We start from the raw sequence: 19,231 nt of genomic DNA, 5'->3' as shown, positions 1-19,231 counted from the left end.
ATCAGCTGCGCAGCTTTCATTCTTGGAAAAACAAATTTTTTTCTGTTAATTGAATAAAAAAGAATGGCAATAAAAATGTCAATCATTTTTTTATTTTGTGCAGTTAGCAATCGATCAAAACTAAATTATTATTATTATTGACAAGTGTGTGTTGCTGGCCTTTGGCCAGCAGCACGCACACTTGCTTCAGCCCGTAGATTCTGGCAGATGAGCGGCTACGCCGCCCATCGCCCAAATCTTGGCTGAAGTTTTGTTCTTTGGGATTCGATCCAATTATTTATTTGTTTTCTATCCATTTGTTTCGGGTCTCACCGAAAATCGGTCCAAGAAAAATAGTGGAGAAAATCGCCAAAAATAGCCACAAATATTGGCGCTTTAGTTAGTTCCTCCCGGAAAACCTAATTGCACAAACCTAACCTAACCTGCTTAAACCAAATTTAAATTATATTTGAATATTTCCATTTTTTGCTATTTTTTCCTATTGAGATTTTTTGCAAACCATAATTTTCTCTAAGGCCGCAGTCCCATTACAATGAGACCGGGGCCTAAGCGTTAACAATTGTTTCTATCCCGAGGCCATTCATGTTGCGCACGATGTTGCGCACATTGACTTTTTCTGCAGACCCTTTCTAACACATTTGTCAATTTTCCTAACACATTTCTCTGCTAATTGCATTTGCTAACACATTTCTCTGTGCACGACACTCTCGAGAAGCTTCGCTTCTCGTGTTTATTATATAGATTCGGTCGAGAGTGGAAAGAAAAACAAACAAAATTATCAAATCAAAATTTGTGATACAACAATGTACGCACAACAACATTATCATTAGCCGAAAAAATGTTTTTCGAATTTGAATCATCATCTAATCAGCCTACAAAAGATTCATCTTTGGCACAAAATTCTATTATAATGGCAAAAAAAATTTCATCAATTTCACCATTGGCAATTGATTCATCAAATTCGTTTCTTAATCATCACATATCACCATTTTCATCATCATTATCATCATCATCAACACCGACAAGACATCGAAGATATTCAATGCATTCGTTTGTATCGACAACCGGACAAAACCAGCAACAACAATCGAATGCATTAGGAACATTGCGAGAAAATATTCCCGCAAGTAGTAATTGTGATTTAGCTTTGATTACGAAAAAGAAATTAATGATTTTAACTGCCAATGGTGGTTCGACATCAATATCCACTAATTCACCCTTTTCATTATCATCATCATCATCATCATCATCGGGTATTTTAAATGGATCATTATCGAATAAATTAAAATCAGCTGATGAAGGATTCATTGAACCTGATGTTAAACTGAATCAGACATTTACAAAACGTAGTAATAGTGATCTACGGAAAGAAGTTTTACTTGCTTCAATTCAAAGATCATTATCGGCTAGTAGTGAAGATTTGTTTGCAATAAATAAAACATTAAATCAAGAATCATCATCATCATCAATGAATACTGATAGTTTGAATGATGATGATCCTATGGATCAATCGATGAATACTGTATCGCAATCGATTACCATTCCAATGTTGATACAAAACAATCAAAATAATAACAGTAGTAGTAGATATGGTTCATCATCAGCAATCTATATGCCATCGGAAACACAAATTAATCGTAAGAACTTTTGTCATTTCAAATGCAATTCTATATTTACAATCTTTGATTTTTCGTTTTAGAACGTTCACCGACAACATTTACATCGACTTTATCGATGGCTGGATCTATTCGAAACAATCATCAATCATCACCTAGTTGTAATTATCAATCAAATAATCAAAATCAACAGCAGCAACAACAACAACAACAATCGAATAATGTATCTAGATTGAACGATATGATGATGATGATGGGTGGTGGTAGTGGAAATCTACCATATTATAGTCGTGGTAATTCCTCAATGTTATCATCATCATCATTATCACAATCATCACCATCAACATCTATGGCAAATATTTGTCAAACAGTACAATCATCACCATCACCAATGCGTACATCATTGATGAAAAAACGTATGTATTCCACATCACCTTCGAAACCATATTCACCACCATTATCAATGAATAATCATCATCAACAGAATAATAAAGATCAATCCATTTCATCATTATCATCGCCAGATTGGGAAACAGCATTTAAACGTTTAAAAGTAATGCATTCAGCAAATGTTGATGATTCGAATAATGATCATTCAAACAATCATCAACACCATCATCATCATTATCATCATCCACAACAAGAACAATTAAATGAATTGGCCAAAGATTTTCATCGTCTTAAAACACCATTCACTTGATTATAATTGATATTCTGGAGTTATTTAATTTATATTTGATTGATTGAATGAGCAAAATAAAAGTTTTTGTTTTTATTCTTCTTTGTAAAAGCCAGAAAAGTTAATTAAAGTGAGAAGGGAAAGGGGTAAAATTAATGAAGAAGAAGAAGAAAAAAAGTTAATAAGTTTTCGGTATAAAACATTCGTTATATAAATTAATTGATTAATCCGATTGATTTTTTTGGCAATCTTTTTCCGATTCTGGAAGTGCGGTTTTTTCGTTTCTTTCTCGTTTATCGACCTGCCGTTAATGATTTAATTTCAAATGGACTGGATAATGGTGCAAAATCAGGAAAATCTGTTGTTCGTGATTGATGTTGACCACCATATGGTAATCGTCCAGTTGTACGATGATGGCTATCATAACGACGATGATCTTTGGTCGAAGAATGATGATGTCGACTGCTACTGGTATTCCAATTATCACCACCACTACTGCTGGTCACTAATGGACTTGAAACTCTATAATTACTGTCACCATTTTTATAGGAATCTTTTGGCAAACTTGAATAACGATCATTGAAAGAAGAAGATGGTGGTTGATGATGATCATATGTTCGATGTGTATGTGATTTATCCAATTGTTCAATCTGGTGATTATAAAATGATCTTGAACGTCCAACTGCTGGTTGATTTGAATTAGTATCGGATAAAATTGGTCGATGAATAAATTCGGTGGATGATGTTAGTGGACCAGATGGTGGCAGCATTGGTGAAACGGCACGATCTCGAATACTCTATTCAAGGGGGAGAGAAAGGGTTAGATTTAGTAATTGACTAATTAGATTAGGGTTAAAGGATTACCTTTGTATGTTCAGCAGTTTTTTCACGAAAACGATCAAAATCACGTTTAACATCAAATTTTTCCGTATCATTACGAAATGATCGTTTAAAATCTTCTTCAAATGATTTATCCTCAACAATACGGTCATTTTCCATTGCAAATTTTGATGTTTTTACTTTTGCCTGTATAAATCCTTTATCATCATCAATTGGATCACCACCGCTGTAATAATATTTAGGTTTACTATCATTATTGATAAAACAATCTTTATCATGCATATTGAATGATGATCGTAGCGAAGATGATCCTTGTTGCGGATGATGATCGCAATCACAATCAGATAATGATGCCTGTGTTGATGCATCATCTTTACGGGTAGTTATTGTAGCGTAATGAGGCCTCCCTTTTTTATTTTTTTCCGAACTTTTCAATGAACGCATACGATCGGATAATCGATATACTTCGGATGTTTCAATTATATCATCATCACCTGTATGATGATGGTGATGGTCTTTGTTCCTGTTTTTTTTTGAGAAAAAAAAACACCAATCAATCAATCAAAGGGTTAATTGCAAGCAAACAAGCAAAAAAAAAAAACATTACTTTTTCGATGATGATTTTCGATCTTTGTTTCGATCGATGCTCAACGAACTATTTGTCCGTATTGATCGATGATCATCATCACGATGACTACGATTATATTCAAGTTGTCGTTGATGACCATGATGATGACCATCACTTTCAATCATACGTTCAGCAATCGGTTGTTCTTCAGGTAATTCATCATCTTCATATTCTTCATGATATTGTGTTTGTGTTGTTTCCGTATTCAACAAGCCATCTTTACCAAGTCTTGAAACTTCTAATATTTCATCACGATCATTTGTTTTACGACCTTTTGCGGTAAAATTCACCAATTTACCACGTGGTATTGCAGGTATTTCATTTTCAATCGATATTAATTTATTTGGATTTTCAACAGCACGACGATGAATATCTGGGCCATCTAATTCCCGTAAACTTTCATCATGATATTGATAATTTTCTTCTTTTGCTTCTTTGGTTACATTATGTGTTACGGTTTTTTCCGCTACCACTTGATTACCAATATCTTTACGATATTTTTCCGGTACATCTGAATCACCTAACATACGATGTTTTGTATCTTCTTGTTCATCGGATTTTTGATCTTCAGTCGTTTTGGTTGTTACTTGTGGTCCACTATCGGCAATAACTTTACCATCTTCCATTATTATCTGACGTTGTACACGTGTTTCAACTTGTTTTGTTTTATGATTTATACGACGTTTGGTTGTTGTCCATTCTTCCTGTGTACCTGGTGGTGGTATTACACCTGAATTTATATCATACTATATTTTTTTTCAAATTGGAAGAAAAAGAGAAAAAAATCAAATAGAAAATTTTAAAATTAAAATTTTGTAAAATGTCTTTCCCTGTGTGTGTTTGTTCAGGGTTAATTAATTAATTTAAAAAAATAGCTATCATCATAGACGTCAATGATGGCGGCATCAATCGTTCATCACACACACAATTGCGTGTGTGTTGCAATTGAATTTCAAGTTTTTTCATTTGCAAATGCCGTAAATGGACATTGAGATTTTCAAATAGCAGAATGAGGAAAAAGGTGTAAATATGAATGATATTGATATTGAGCAATCCGTAGAGCCATCACCAAGTATGGTAAAAATATCACATTCAGGTGATAAAAAAAGGTGATTTTTTTTGATTTGCTTGTTTTCTTCCATTTCTTTCTTCAAGAAAATGAATGGATGATATCTTTACATTTGAAACTAGTTTAAGTCTTTTTGAGAAATTTTTTTGGAATTTTTTTTTTGTTTTGAAAAAAAAACTTACCGGAACAACGGTTGTTGTTTTTTTCGTTACAACTTTATTTCTGTTTGAACCTAATGATTGATTATCGATCGATGAAAAGGAATGTTCATGTGATTCACGTTCAGCCATTTTTTTTTTGTTCTTGGTTCTTTGATTTGTTCAATTTGGATGGATTTTTTTGAAATTTTTTAAAAACACACAAAAAAAATTGTTTGCGGCCAGATGAAATGATGGAAAATGTAAAGGTGAAACACAAAACAGACAACAATTCCTCAAAAGTCAATGTGTTTTTTTAGAATAGGATCAAGGTGTTTTGTTGTTGTTGTTGCTCTGTAATAACAGGTAATGATAACAGGTGCGCAAACCTTTCTGATTGATTATGTAATTGTTTTTTTTTTCATTCAAAGATTATCTTCCAAAATAGACATAAACACACAGAACAAGCTACATTACAAACATTGAATAAATACACACAGAACACATAAACAAAAACAAAAAAAAACACAGTGAACAAAAACAAAGATAATTATCAAGTTGATCAAAATCTGAAACAAACATCTGCCATTTGGATTTGGCTTGTTTTTTTGGATGATATTTTTGTTTGCTTGTTTGTAATCAATTTGATTCGACAAAAAGTTTCAGTGTTTGAAATTTGATTCCTTTTTTTCGTTTTGTTTCAAAGGAATTTTCGAAATCCGACTAAACAAATAATCACACTTTATCACACTTTTTATCACTTTGATTCAAAGAAAAAATTCAAATATCTTCGTTTTCGGTTGTTGTTTCGATCATCATCATCATTATCAAAATGATGATGTTCGAATAATGTTTGAAACTCTTTTCTATTCATTCATATAATCATTCGAATCTGTCATGCGTAGATGTGTGAGCGCGTAACTTTCTCTTTCACTTTACTTCAAAATTACCTTTTCGGTGTTTTTCTCCACCTTTATTGATGATTTCTTTGTTTTGTTTTGTTTTTCTTCTGACCAAAATTGTTGCCCACACATACAAACAAACATCAAATTAAATCAAAAATCAAAAATCAAAATGAGCAATATTTATCCGTCCAAAATGTCCGATTTTTTTGTCGCCAATCCTCTTCATCAAAAATAATGATCAAGGTCGATCGTTTTAAAATGGAAATTCCATTTTTATGGAATTTTATTGGTCGCCAACGCAATCACATTTTTTGAATCGTAATCGCGTGCGCACACAGAAAAACGTGTTACGCCATCTATTCTATTCTATGGAATCTCTTTTTGCATTTTTCTTTCCTTCTATTTCGAGAGAGACGACAATTGTCATTTAAATTCACAAAAAATTTCAATGATAATCATCATCATCGATGGATGATGATTATTTTGTCTAACGTTACGTTTCACTGAGTTTTTGTTTTGTTTCATTTCATTTCATTTGCATTGTCATTTGTCGACGAAATGAATGAATGTTGCTCGTTGCATTCATTCATTGTTTGATTTTTGTTTGATCAAATTGATAATTGTGTGGTGGTGGTGGTTTGATTGCGAAAAAAAGCAAATCAGCTGATGATGTTGATTTTTCCACCTTTGATTTTTTTCCTTCTCCTTTCTGGTTGTTGCGTTTTTGAAATACCCATCCATTTTGAATGATACCTGTGTGTACAATTATCGATTAGTTTTTTGATTTTCCAAATATAGAAAGAGCGTAGGTTGGTTTTTCCACCAACCAATCAAACAGAAAACATTTTCGAGGGTTGTTGATGCGTTGGTCGGAAGAAATTGCAGATGGCCGGAAACATTAGCCAGGTTTTTTTTTCATTGCCATCTGACGTTGATCAAATGTAAAGATTAGAAAGAAAAAAAAATTTCATGGTCATTTTGAAAATTTTGATGTTTTTTCTATCGAACAACAGATGGCGTTACTGTTTTCAAAAAAAAAAAAAAAAAAAAATCAAATACCAAAATCGAAAATCGAAAATCAATCAATGGATGATGATGATTATATGATGAATCAATTTTTATTGTTGTTGTTGTAAAATCCTGTTTATATTTTTTTTTTTTTTTTTTTTTTTGGATAAGAATCTGATTGGAAAAATAAAGAAATTGATTATATTCCTGAGAATACAGATTTTCGCTTACCGATGCAAAACAATTCTCAAAAAAAAAAAATAATGATTTTATGATTGCTTTGCGATTTGAGTTTTTGGTTAGGCCAATCTCTTGTGTTTGTTGCCCAATTCATTTGTTTTCTTGGTGGATAAAATAAAGCCATTCTCTTGTTGTTGATGATAATATCCGAGAAAGAAAAAGATGAACGAAAAAAAATCAGCCAAAATTCATTAAAGAATATCCATTCACCTTATCAACATTGGTTTATTTTTTGTTTGTTTGGTTTGTTTCATCATTTATTTTTAGCCCATTTCGATTGAATTTTTGTTTGTTTGTTTTTGTTTATATTGGTTGATTGAATCGTTGAATTCTTCTTTTCTGCAGAGAGAAAAACGAAAAAAAGAAGAGGAAAATCAAAAGAAAACGCAAAACGTCCATTTTCATTTCCCATATGAATTTGCTTGTTTTGTTTTTTAAAACACTGTCAATAAACAAGAAATGATCAGCCTTGTCTTTCTTGTTTCTACGTTGTTGTTGTTGTTATTTGTATCAATCAATCGATTTTGATTGATTCAATTTTTCGTTTATTGATTCCCTTAAATGCTATAAACAAATCATTGAAAAGAAACAAACACTGAAACATTACCACGAAAGATCTGGCATCTCATCATCATTTTCAACGGAAAAAAAATCCATTTCAATCAAACATCAACATTCTTCGAAGATGATCTTTTCCTCTTTTTTATGATATAACGCGGATCAACAGCAAAAATCCGATTTCAAAGTTGTTCAAAGTTTTGTTTTTTGCTTGCTTGTCTTTTCGTTTCTGGTGATTCGCAATTTGATGATTTTTACATAATTCCAAGGAAAAACTTTCCATAAGTAATCATAAACTTAAGATTCAGGCCAAAAAGTGAATTAAAGAAGTGTTTTTTTCTCTCATGTCAAAACTGTTGCATATTTTCATATTTTCTTCTGTTGATTGAGTGATTCTTGAGAATCGAAAATGGGAAATGTTTTCAAAACATTTTTTTCGAAAAATTTTACATTTTTCCTGGAATTTTCACTCTGACAAGCGTTTCTTTCATGTATCAATTACCGAAAATGTTTTAATCATTATTCTTTTTTTTTGCCTTTTGGCTAATTCGCATCTAGAATCATTAACTAACTAACTAAAATTAAATTAAAACAGCTGAATAATTTCACATCATCACACCATCATTGCCAATTTCGTTTACAAAACTTTTTCTTTTTTCACTAATCTCAAATGGATTAGCAACCATATCACACCACAGCCACAGTCATTATAATTATTGCTCGGTTTGTTATCAATTTCTATTTTCTTTTTTTCCGACTATAATCACCTCTACATCCTTTTTTTCTGCGTTTTTTCCGAGAGAAAAAAAGATAAAAACATTGCCCATCGGAACAAAAAATCCAACAGCAATGGCGCCCAGAATATTTTCGATTTAATTTCTATTTTTTTTCGCTTTGTTTCGCTTATTACTAAAACTAAAATGTAATGTATAGTTTTGTCGGGATGATTAGCTCAATTAAATTTAATTAGATTTTTGTTTTTGTTTTATTCTCGGTTATATTACACGATGATGATGTTGCAGGCGCCATTTTTTTCTTTGCTGCAGTGCCCTCCAGTAACAAAGAACCGATGGATCATTCATTGGTGGTGGTGGCGTTTGGTCAATAAGAATTTGTTTAATTTTCCCGAAATAATTCCCAAAAAGATTCCAATTGGATTTTTTGTTTTTGTTTTGTTTTTTATCGATTTGGGATTAACTTGAATGAAGAACAGAAGAAGAAATCCAAGAAATCATAATCGAATCGATAATTAATTAATTTTGGAAAAAATTTGTTTTTTTTTCAAGTAAAATCCAATGAGAAAAAAGTTTCGATTTTCAATTATTTATCCAGAAATTAAGTTGAAACAGGCAGGAAAGATAATTTCATTTGTGAAAAGGACATGCGCATGCTCTATGCTTTATGTCTCAAAAAAAAATTGTCGTCTGTTCTTCCTTCAGAATATTCTGTTGTTGGGAGGTGGGTTATAAATTCCGAAATCAAAATGAAAATATTTAACCATTCTCTTTCCATTGTTGTTTGGTTTGGTTAGTTACCGGGGAATAGTTTCCAGAAAGATTTTTTGTAATTTCCTACTGATCGGTTAAATGCTTGTTGATTATATTTTATGTTGTTGACATTCTAATTATAATGATGATAATCTGATTTTATTGTTGTTTTTTTTTAATCCTGTGATGTGACTAATCTGGATTTTTGCAAGATTCTAATGAAATGTTCTCTGTTTGCATAAACGATTATCGTCATTATTTTCGCTTTCGTTCGTTTATTTGTTTCGTTTGTTAAACACATAATATTTATATTTATGTTTTGTTTCGTTTTTCAAAGATTTATATAACATTCCTTTTGTGAACATCAACTACGCAAAACGGCGGCAGCTTTCATGTGAAAACGAAACAAACGAAGAAACTATCATTTTCGATCAAACTGTGTATCATCATCATCATTGTGATCGGCAGAGATCAAAAACAAACAGTGAAAAGCACAGTGAAACATCATTTTTGCGACAAAGAATTTGCTGGGTAATTTTCTTTTTCTCATTTGAAAAAACGGTCATCATCATCATAAAATATTTAAACCAGAAAACAGAAAAAACTTAAATTCAAACCATCATCATCATCATTGTTTTCAACCAAACAAACAAATTTTCTCCCAAAAAACAAAAAAAAACCCAAAAACTGAAATTGTCTCCAAGGACACTATTGTAACATTAGTGGTGTTGTTGGTGGTGGTGTAAATTGATTCCTAGTTCGAACAACCTTAATTTTGCCAAATGTCATTTGTTATTCGTTGTTTTCGGTTAACATCGTACCAAACATAGTATCGTTACAGTTGATCGATTCTTATCGATTCAAGAAAAGAGATCAGCAATGTTTGATCATTGCAGATCCCAAAAAACCTCGAACGGAAACAAATTCGTATTTTTCTTCTTCAATTGACAGGTCAGAATCTTGTGCGTGTGTGTGCGTGAAACTGGATGCTTTTTCAAGGCAAAAAACAAACTTCGTTATTTAATTGTAAATTCTGTAATTCTGGTTATTGATTATCTGTTTTCCAAAAATTGTTTTCAATTATCATCTCAGTTGCTTCAAGCTATCATCATCTGTGTGTGTAATCTTATTTACCAGAAATGAAAAAAAAATTGTTTAATTCTCGGCCATAACTCGTTTCATCACCGAAAAACATAGACAACAACAAACAAAAAAAAACAGAAAACTTTCCGAAAATATTTCCGTTCACGATCGATTCCTTAAACACGAAGAACAAAAAACAAAATTATGAATTATTTATTATATTCTATCGTTTTAATCTCTCTCTCTCTCTCTCTCTCTCTCTCTCTCTCTCTCTCTCTCTCTCTCTTCGTCCCTTGACTAAACTTTTTTTCTGTTGAAAAAAAAGAATGATATCTTATCACTTCAAAATCGAACGAATTTAAATATATACACACAGAGAATGATTGTATCCAAATATTCAGTGTTCGAGGTAGAAATAGTCGTTGTCACACGAAATTAATATTTTCAATTAAACACACAGACACAGACCCAGAGAGTTGAAATTCAAACTTTTTTTTTGAAGAAAAAAACTCAAAACTTGAAACGGCTGTTTTTCAATTTCTTAATTCTTTGTGAGAAAAAAAGAAAGAAAAGAAAATCCTCTTCAATCACTCTAGGATTCTGGATTCTTATCCCTCACAACTTACTTTAACACTGGGAACATTTTCTTTTCTTTTTTTTTGCACAGAAACATTTTTGCCGAAAAGAAACTTTAAAGAAAAAACAAACTTTGTCATCTTCAAATGATGATGATGAAAACTAAACCAAATGGATGATCCAAGACTACTGCACATTTCTCTTGGATGTTTGTGACAATGTGGCCATCATTTTCTTGTTGTTGTTGTTGTTGTTGTCGATTTTGAAGAAATTAAATTTTTTTTAACAACAACAACAAATGAAACGAAAAACAAGAATAACCAACCAACCACCATAAGATTCTTGCTTATTTACAGCAAGATTCTTTTCTTTTCTTCTCTTTTCTTTCTGTTTGGTGTAATTGAATTAAGACTTTATTCCTACTCCCGGGTTGATGATGATCATGATGATAGTTTTCATTGTCCTTTCTCTCTCTATATCCCAAGTTGTTGTTGTTGTTAAATAACGAAATGTTCAATGGCTATGTAAACGATGATTTGAGTTTAGTTTTTTTTGTCATTTTGAACTTGTTTGAGTGTTGTTGCTGTGTATATAGAATTCAGTGTGTAAGTTTTCTAAATAAAAAATAAAGTGCATTTTCAAAATGAAAATGAAAAAGATGAAAAGTTTAGCTGAGTTAATGTATCTTGATCATCAAAAAATGTCTTTGATGGCAACCAAAAAAAAATGTTCACAAATTACAAACAAACAATGCTTTCTTGGGTAGATTTCTTCTTCTTCTTTTTCTTGTGTTTGAGTGTTTCAATTTTCAAAATAAAAAAATTTCATCTTAATCATCATCATTATGATTCTTTTTCATTTCATTTCATTCTCTCTTGTCGCCATCATCATTATGATGATGATGATAAGGATGAAAAACTAATTAAAAAATAACAACAACAACGTTTTTGATTTAGTTATGATCAATTCTGTTTTCTGATTCTCTCTCTCTCTCTCTCTCTCTCTCTCTCTCTCTTGCTTTAAATTTACCAATTTTTTTCACTGTTTCTAATTTATTGTTATGATGATGATACAAGCAAGCAAAAAACGCATCTTCTTCTGTTTCTTCTATCCGAAGATGATATTATATGGTTATGGCTTGTTTTTTATTATTATTTCATAGTCGTTTTGTTTGTTTGTTTGTTTGTTTGTTGTTTTGCATGTTTGTGTTTGTATAAATTATTAAATCAAAAGGAAAACTGCAGTTATCCATGGATAATGTTGAACAAACAAATAAAGGAAGAAAGAAAGAAAGAATCAAAGCAGAATGATGATGATGATATTGAAATATTCATCCACAACCATCACCTTTCTTTTTTTTTTTTTTTTTTTTTTTTGTTATCCATAAATTTAAATTTTCTTTTGCTTTTTTTCTCTCATTTTTTTCGCTTATTTGTCCCTATAGGGACATTTGATTATTGTGCAGGCAGGCAAAAATAGGCGGACAAAAGCCTGAAATCACCGTTGCCGTCAATTTTTCCCCCCTTCGAAGCCATGGGCAAAATTCATTCTTAACGGTTATCATCATCATTATGATCCAGGATCATCATCACGAATAATCATTTGATTTGAATTCGGGCAATAAACTGATTTCCAACGAAAAATTGAATTCAGTTTTTTCAATTTAATCTAAAACTTTTTTATTTTCGTAACTGAATTATGCAACCGAAAAAGATGATTATGATTTTCTAGCATTTTTCGAAGAAAATTTAATCAAATTAAAATGGAAACAAAAATGATGGCAAGATTGCCAATAACGATTTTGATCAATCAAAGATCATCATTAATGTTATGGTTATCATTGATTTTATTTGCTTATTGTACATCGTTGCCTTATGTGTTATCATCATCCTCATCCTCAATACCATCATCGATACAATCGATATCTTCAAAAACACATCGTCTACGTGGTCATTCTACTGGTCATTCATCGCGACCATCATCATATCCAACACGTTCAATACCAACACGTTATCATTCATCAATAACAAATTCATCATCAAATCAGCCTTATTCAACATTATCTTCTTCTCAATCGCAATCATTATCATCATCGTCATCGACGACGAAAGTTCATGGTGCTGTTGATTGTATAATCGCCATACATGATGAAATATCCTGGTGTAATCAATCATATTATCAATCATTAACACAGGTTATAATAAAAGGTTATAGAAAAGAATCAAGAGTTTATCGTCGTCAATATTGTTGTGGTCATTGGTCATTACAACGTTGTATATTTACTATTATGCAACGTAAATGTGATCAAGAAACATATGATAAAATTCGTGATGCCCGATCAATGGATTGGAGAAATACAAAAGATTATTCACAACAACAAATTAATTGTGATGATTATGAACATAATTCACCTGTTTGTTCATCAACTAAACCAACAGTGACATTATATTATTCTTGTAATTTAATTATGATTCTGGTCATCATTACCATTATTACCATGGTTTTATGGTAGTGACCATAATCATCATCATTATTGACCAGGTAAGTTTGGTTTTTACTGCAAATTAAGTTGATTTTTTTTTCTGGGAATGACATTATGGTCAATGCAATAATAATTATTATTATCTCTTTTTTTTTCTCTGGCTAAAAGAAATCAAAATCCGAAAAAAAATCATCAAATCAAAATCATCCAAAAACGACTTTGCATTGGTCAATCAGGATTGGATTTCTTCTCTCTCTGCCTGTGTATTTCGTACGTGACCAAACGATTCACATAATAATCATCATCGATATTTAATGGTCATGTGGTTAACGTGATGATGACATTTGCTACATTTGCTTTTTGGCCTAGATTTTCGTTACCAATCATCATCATCAAATGTGGAAACAAAAAATCAATTCTATGCAAATTCCTGTGTTATGTAATCACATTTATTTTTTTGGAGGAAAGGCAAAACTGAAATCAACGAAAAAAAAATTTAAATTGACTTTTGGCAATCAAATTTTGGTTCGATGAAAAGCAAAAAACATCGTTAAACGATCCATTGGGATTACCATTCGTGCAGCGCGGAGAAAACGAAGGGAAAAAGTTTCGTTTTTTGTTTTTCGTTTTGCCCAAATCCAAAAAACAGAATCAAAAATCAACAACAAAACTGGCTTGTCAACAGTGAAAAAAAAATGGAAAAATTCAATCGAATCAAATCAACATTCAACATTCACTGATCAATGATGATGACATATTTGAATTTTGTTTTTTTGTTTTTGAAGAAAAAAACAAAAACAAAACAAAAAAATGTAAATAAAGATGATCAGTTTGAATGTGTGAATTCAATTCTTAGGGAATCACATTGGAAGGAAATATGTAAATCATACAGACAAAAAATTTAAATTCTTCACTTTCACTTTTTTCCCCCATCCTGAATTCAATTGATATTTTTTGATTCTTTTGATTCTTGATTCCTGATTCTTTACTCTTGATTTTTTGATTTGCCAAATTCCCGAATAAAATGTATTTATTTAATCAATTTCCCTTGAAACAAACAAACACACTGTCACTCATTGTATATTTTGAACATTCAACCGGTTCTCGCTTATAATTATTTATTGTTAAAATGTAAAAATTGAAAATAAAATTTGTTTTTTTTTTGTTTTGAATTCAGTTTGATTCCATAAACAAACAAACAGAGAAAAGATTTTTCTCAGCAACAAAAAAAACAACGAAATTTTCATGTTTGAACATTGCATCGATACCAGAACTTTTTCACCTTTTTCAATGAATTCATTGTATGAATTTGATGATGAGACAATTGTTTTTTTTGAATTGAAAACACACATTCAACACATATCCATCCATTCATCCATTCATAGAAAGGTTCCATAGGCAAACATAAGAAAAGAACACACACACAATCAGAATAACATCCATCCAGCATAAGAAGAATCCATTGTTGTTTTTTGTTTGTGTTTGTTTGTTGTTCTAGCTTTTTTTCTATAAACCAACTTTTTACTTTTATTGTCCAACAACAATAATATTTGAATATTTGACAACGCGAATCTATGCAAATTTTTTTCCTATTTCCACTTTATTTGGTCCCCGAAAAAAAATTCTCTCTCTCTCTCTCTCTCTCTCTCTCTCTCTCTCTCTCTCTCTCTCTCTCTCTCTCTTAGTCATCATTGTGAAAGATAAGAATTATTATTGGAAAAATTCTTCTTCTTTCTTCTCTCTGCTCCCGAATGAAAAACATGTGAAGATATTGCATTTTCTATGGGATCCAGTTTTTTTTCTGGAATTTGAATATGAAAAAAATGATGATGATCATCATCATTGTTTGTCACCATCATCATCATCATCATTATTTCGTTGGACCAGCCAAACAGGCCAAGAAAGTATTTGGCTGCTGATGATGACAATGATGATGATGATGGCAAAATGATCGAGTGTGAAGAATGTCTTTTCATTCGTTTTGAAAAAGAAAAGTAAAATACTTTCACGAATTTTTCACGAAGAACTTTTCTTTTTTTTTGGGCTGGGGAAATTAAAAATTGTGAAAATCTGCAATCATAATGATGACTTTTTTTAATGATAATCATCATTGTGATGATTTTGGGAAATTTTCCCGGGAAAGTTTCCTGGAAATATGAAGGAAATTCTCAATTTTTTTAATTATTTACAATAAATTTTCGCTCACAAAACTAAAACTAAACGTTTGTTGTTTTGACAAATAATTTTATTTATTTATATTTCTTCACTTGCTTTCTCGCTTGATAATGATGATTCAATGAGGTTCAAAGATCAACAAAAATCGTTTTATAAGGAAAAATCGTTTTCATTTTTTCCGATTCTCTAGTGGTGCCATAACTCAACAATAACAACAGCAGCAGTAACAGCAGATGCTTCGCACAACAATTATTATATAATTGAGAAAAATGACATTTTTAAATTTTGAAATAAAATTTTTATAAAAAATAAATAAAAATGTGGCTTGAAAATTGGTTTTTCCATTTTTACGAAAAAAAAACTCGTAAATTTTTTATTATTTAACTACAAGATTATTATATGATGATGATGATTGTCATTCAATATTGATCGATATTGATCGATGGACATCATGATCATGTTAATAAGTTTTTATTATTATTATTATTATTGAGTAGAAATAGCCGTTTCCTCTCCGAAACGCACACATAGTAAATATTGCAGCAATACAATTAGATTAATGGATGCGAATATAGGAAACGTGTGTGTGTTTGTTACAAGTTGCCTTGATAATGTAAACCCTCTGAAAATGACTATACAATTAGCATGATTACCATGATGATCATCATGATGGTGAAACTAATTCATTCAAAAAAGCAGTTGTTGTTTTTTGTGATAAGTTTTTGAAAATTGAGAAATTGAGAGAACTGAATGAAATAACCTGACTGGAAATGTGAACAGAATATTTAACAGGAACATAGAAAACAATCTCCTTTTGGACTTCACTAACTTTATGTGATTAGCTAATAATAATAATAATAATAGTAAAATAATCAGGCAATTTTCGTTTTTTTTTGAATAACGGAAAAAAATCCGCTTACAAAACAAAACACAAAAAAAAAGTTATCCGGAATTATCGTTGTTTTTGCTGTTGTTTTTTTCGATTCGATTCTGAAATTCTGATCCAAAAAAAAAAACGTCTGGTAAATAATTTAAACATCCCCCAAACACACAAAGATGTAATAAAAAACAACGACCAATTCATTCAACTAAAACGATGCCAATTCTGTTTTTTTTTCTCGATTCTATTTCGATCGATCGATTCTTTCTCTCCCCTTCGATTTACAAAGAAAAATGGTCAATTTTTTGTATTTTGAAATTGTCATTTTGATTTGATTTTGGTTGTGTTTTCAATTTTTGCATTTCGATTTCTTGTTTTTTTTTATTGAGAATTTCTGTATTTTTTTTTCCTTTGTTTGACATTTGGAAAACTTTCTGGACTTTTTGTTTTTTAATTAAAAAGTTTATTAAATTCCAAAATTCGGGTTTTTTTCCTCGGTTTTTTCAATTTTTCGGTTTTTTTTTAAGTTTTGCTTCTTAAATGATAATTTTATTAGAAATTTTATTTTTCGGCAATTTTCCAAAAAAAAGAAAAGTTGTAGGCAATGAATTAAGACAACAACAGAATTTTTTTTGTGTGGAAACTTTTTTTCTCCCAAGAATTATTATTAGTGTTTCCAATCGAATAACCGATGATGATGATGATCATCCAAACGGAATCGACAACCACCACCACTAAGTGCATCTTGTTTTTCTACTTGATCTTTTTCTTCTTCGTTTTTTCTACTTCATTTTGTTCTTGTTCTTGTTGTTTAATTATAATTCGCTTCGTTAGTTGAGAATTATGTTTTTTTGTTTGTTCGTTTGGTTTGTTTGTTTCAATTAGCCAATATTTTTTTCCCCAGTAAAAATATATCCATCCGTTTGATCAAATAATGAATTGTTTTTCTGCTCGGTTCAGTTGGGTTTGTCTCAGTTCAGTTTGGTTCGGTTCGGTTCGATTCAGATTTGACTATTTTTGGAAATTCAGTCCAAAAAACCCTTTTTCCTGGTTGTCGAAATGAGAATTCGGGGTTAAAAAAAAGTTTTTTTCCAATTCCCCACTCTTAACCCCATAATCTTAACCTAATGAGCAAAAACCAGTGATGAAATATGATTTCAACATGGAAAAACAGAAAAAAAAACATTGAATAAAAAACTAACCCAGCAGTAAATCATTAGTTTATTTTCGGATTGAATTTTTGTTTTGTTTTTCTATTTCTGGATCCATCAAAATTAATGACATTATTTGTTAATTAATCAACATCACAACCGAAAAAACAACAACAACAGCCAAAAAAGGAACCAAAAGGCCAGGTATTGGTTATTTTTCTTTCTCTTTTTCCAGTTCCAGTTAACACACAGATACACATTCATTTTTCAAAATTGAAATGGAAAAAAAAACTGAAAAAATTCATATTTAAAGTTTGTAATTTCAAACAAAAATAGTTGGAAATAACGATTTACGATGATAAATCGCCAATATTGTAATAAACGAAAAAAATAATACCAACCACCACCACCATCATTTACAATTTAACAAATTTATTTAATCTGATTCTCGGTTCAATTTCACCAGCACCAAACTAGTAATAATAACAGATAATAGCAATCATCATTTGGGCAAAAAAAAAGTCTATAGAAAAGAAAAATCTCACCATTTGATTGTAGTAAATGGATAAAATATGCAAAAATCTTTTTGTAATATATGCTGGTCTTTGGAAAAACTCATAGGGAAAAATGAAATAATAGATTATTATTATGGAGGGGGAAAAAAATATAAGTGTCGTGCCCATGATTATGATTATTATTATTTTTTCTGGTTATATGAATGAGGGGTTAATAATAAAAAAAATTCCAGAATAATATTCTGGTTTCTGAAACCTGAAACTTTTTTTTTTTATTTCAAAAATGATAAATGTCACTCTTACACACACACACTACAAATGAGGAAATTTTTCCGGAAAAGAATTTTGTCCAGTTTTTTTTATCTTCCTGACTTCCCCTATGTGTGTGTGTGTGAGCCGAATGTTAATGATAATCATCATCATTATTCACCAAGTTTAAACATTGAAAGTTTCAACAACAAAAAAATGAAAAGAAGTTATCATTTTTATGATGACAATTGTCTATTATCAATTGCATTTTTATTCACCATTTTCAATGATGAAAGATAACCACAAAATTTTTCTTTTGAATCTTGATGATGTCTTTGTTATTATTGCTATTTTGATACAAGAATCTTTTCCAAAAGAATTCCTGGAAATTTTCTTTAATTCTTTTGACTTTTTCATTGTGTGATGTTTGATGATTTTAGAAATTTTTGTTGACAGGCTATTTCAACTTATTGTTGTTGGCCAAAACAATGAAGATAACCAAGAAATTCCTCATTATTATTATTGTTACAGGTTCTCAATTAACGATAATGTACCTGAGCGAACGCTATGAGTCCCAAATGAAAACACCAAATAAAAAAAAAAATATATGCCAGAATTTTGCAAACGAAAGCAGACCAAAAACAAAAATAACAACAACAGTGATGTATGATGGTCATGGTTGGTATTTTTTTTTCGTTTTTTCGTTCGTTTGTTTGGGTTTTTTGTTTCTGAAATTGGCTGAATGAATGTAAATTATTATTCTGTGTTTGTGTGTGTGTGTATAATGGGAGAATACAATGCAAAAAAAATAACAGACACCACCAACACACAGACATCAACCACAAAGAAAAAGAATCACGAACCCCAAAAAATTTGTTTTTTTTTCAAAGGAAAATTCACCAGAGAATTTTTGTTTTTTTTCATTCGAAAAACAACAAAAATTTTTGTACAAG

The 19,231-nt window shown here is 30.6% G+C and overlaps 3 protein-coding genes across 12 annotated transcripts; 2 read left to right on the top strand and 1 right to left on the bottom strand.

Annotated features, from left to right (window-relative positions):
• Positions 1 to 240: 240 nt before the first annotated feature.
• Positions 241 to 2,391, top strand: LOC113797838 (uncharacterized). Its single transcript, XM_027348282.2, has 2 exons — positions 241 to 1,637; positions 1,700 to 2,391. The coding sequence occupies exons 1-2, from the start codon at positions 839 to 841 to the stop codon at positions 2,314 to 2,316; spliced, it is 1,416 nt and encodes a 471-aa protein (XP_027204083.1). The 5' UTR covers positions 241 to 838; the 3' UTR covers positions 2,317 to 2,391.
• Positions 2,360 to 5,778, bottom strand: LOC113797837 (uncharacterized). The gene is made up of 4 exons (XM_027348281.2): positions 5,015 to 5,778; positions 3,743 to 4,509; positions 3,160 to 3,658; positions 2,360 to 3,092 (listed from the first exon to the last, which is right to left on the bottom strand). Exons 1-4 carry the CDS (start codon positions 5,120 to 5,122, stop codon positions 2,589 to 2,591), a joined length of 1,878 nt encoding a protein of 625 aa, XP_027204082.1. The 5' UTR covers positions 5,123 to 5,778; the 3' UTR covers positions 2,360 to 2,588.
• Positions 5,779 to 9,181: 3,403 nt separating this feature from the next.
• On the top strand, positions 9,182 to 14,480 carry LOC113797832 (uncharacterized). 10 transcript variants are annotated; one of them, XM_075823546.1, is made up of 4 exons: positions 9,182 to 9,436; positions 9,505 to 9,698; positions 12,271 to 13,367; positions 13,477 to 14,480. In XM_075823546.1, exon 3 carries the CDS (start codon positions 12,589 to 12,591, stop codon positions 13,336 to 13,338), a length of 750 nt encoding a protein of 249 aa, XP_075679661.1. In that variant the 5' UTR covers positions 9,182 to 9,436; positions 9,505 to 9,698; positions 12,271 to 12,588; the 3' UTR covers positions 13,339 to 13,367; positions 13,477 to 14,480. The 10 variants fall into 10 exon arrangements, with proteins under 10 accessions (XP_075679661.1, XP_075679660.1, XP_075679664.1 ...); XM_075823545.1 differs by having other exon boundaries at positions 9,182 to 9,698; XM_075823549.1 differs by lacking the exons at positions 9,182 to 9,436; positions 9,505 to 9,698 and adding an exon at positions 9,723 to 10,118.
• The last annotated feature ends 4,751 nt before the right edge of the window (positions 14,481 to 19,231 follow it).

Source organism: Dermatophagoides pteronyssinus, unplaced genomic scaffold (genome assembly GCF_027571235.1).
Source record: "Dermatophagoides pteronyssinus isolate colony J.1.1.1.1 unplaced genomic scaffold, Derpt_VIB-CSIC_2022.12 sq0031, whole genome shotgun sequence".
NCBI classification, from domain to species: Eukaryota; Metazoa; Arthropoda; class Arachnida; order Sarcoptiformes; family Pyroglyphidae; genus Dermatophagoides; species Dermatophagoides pteronyssinus.
The sequence above is the reverse complement of the archived record's forward strand: the minus strand, read 5'-3'. Positions and strand labels throughout refer to the sequence as shown.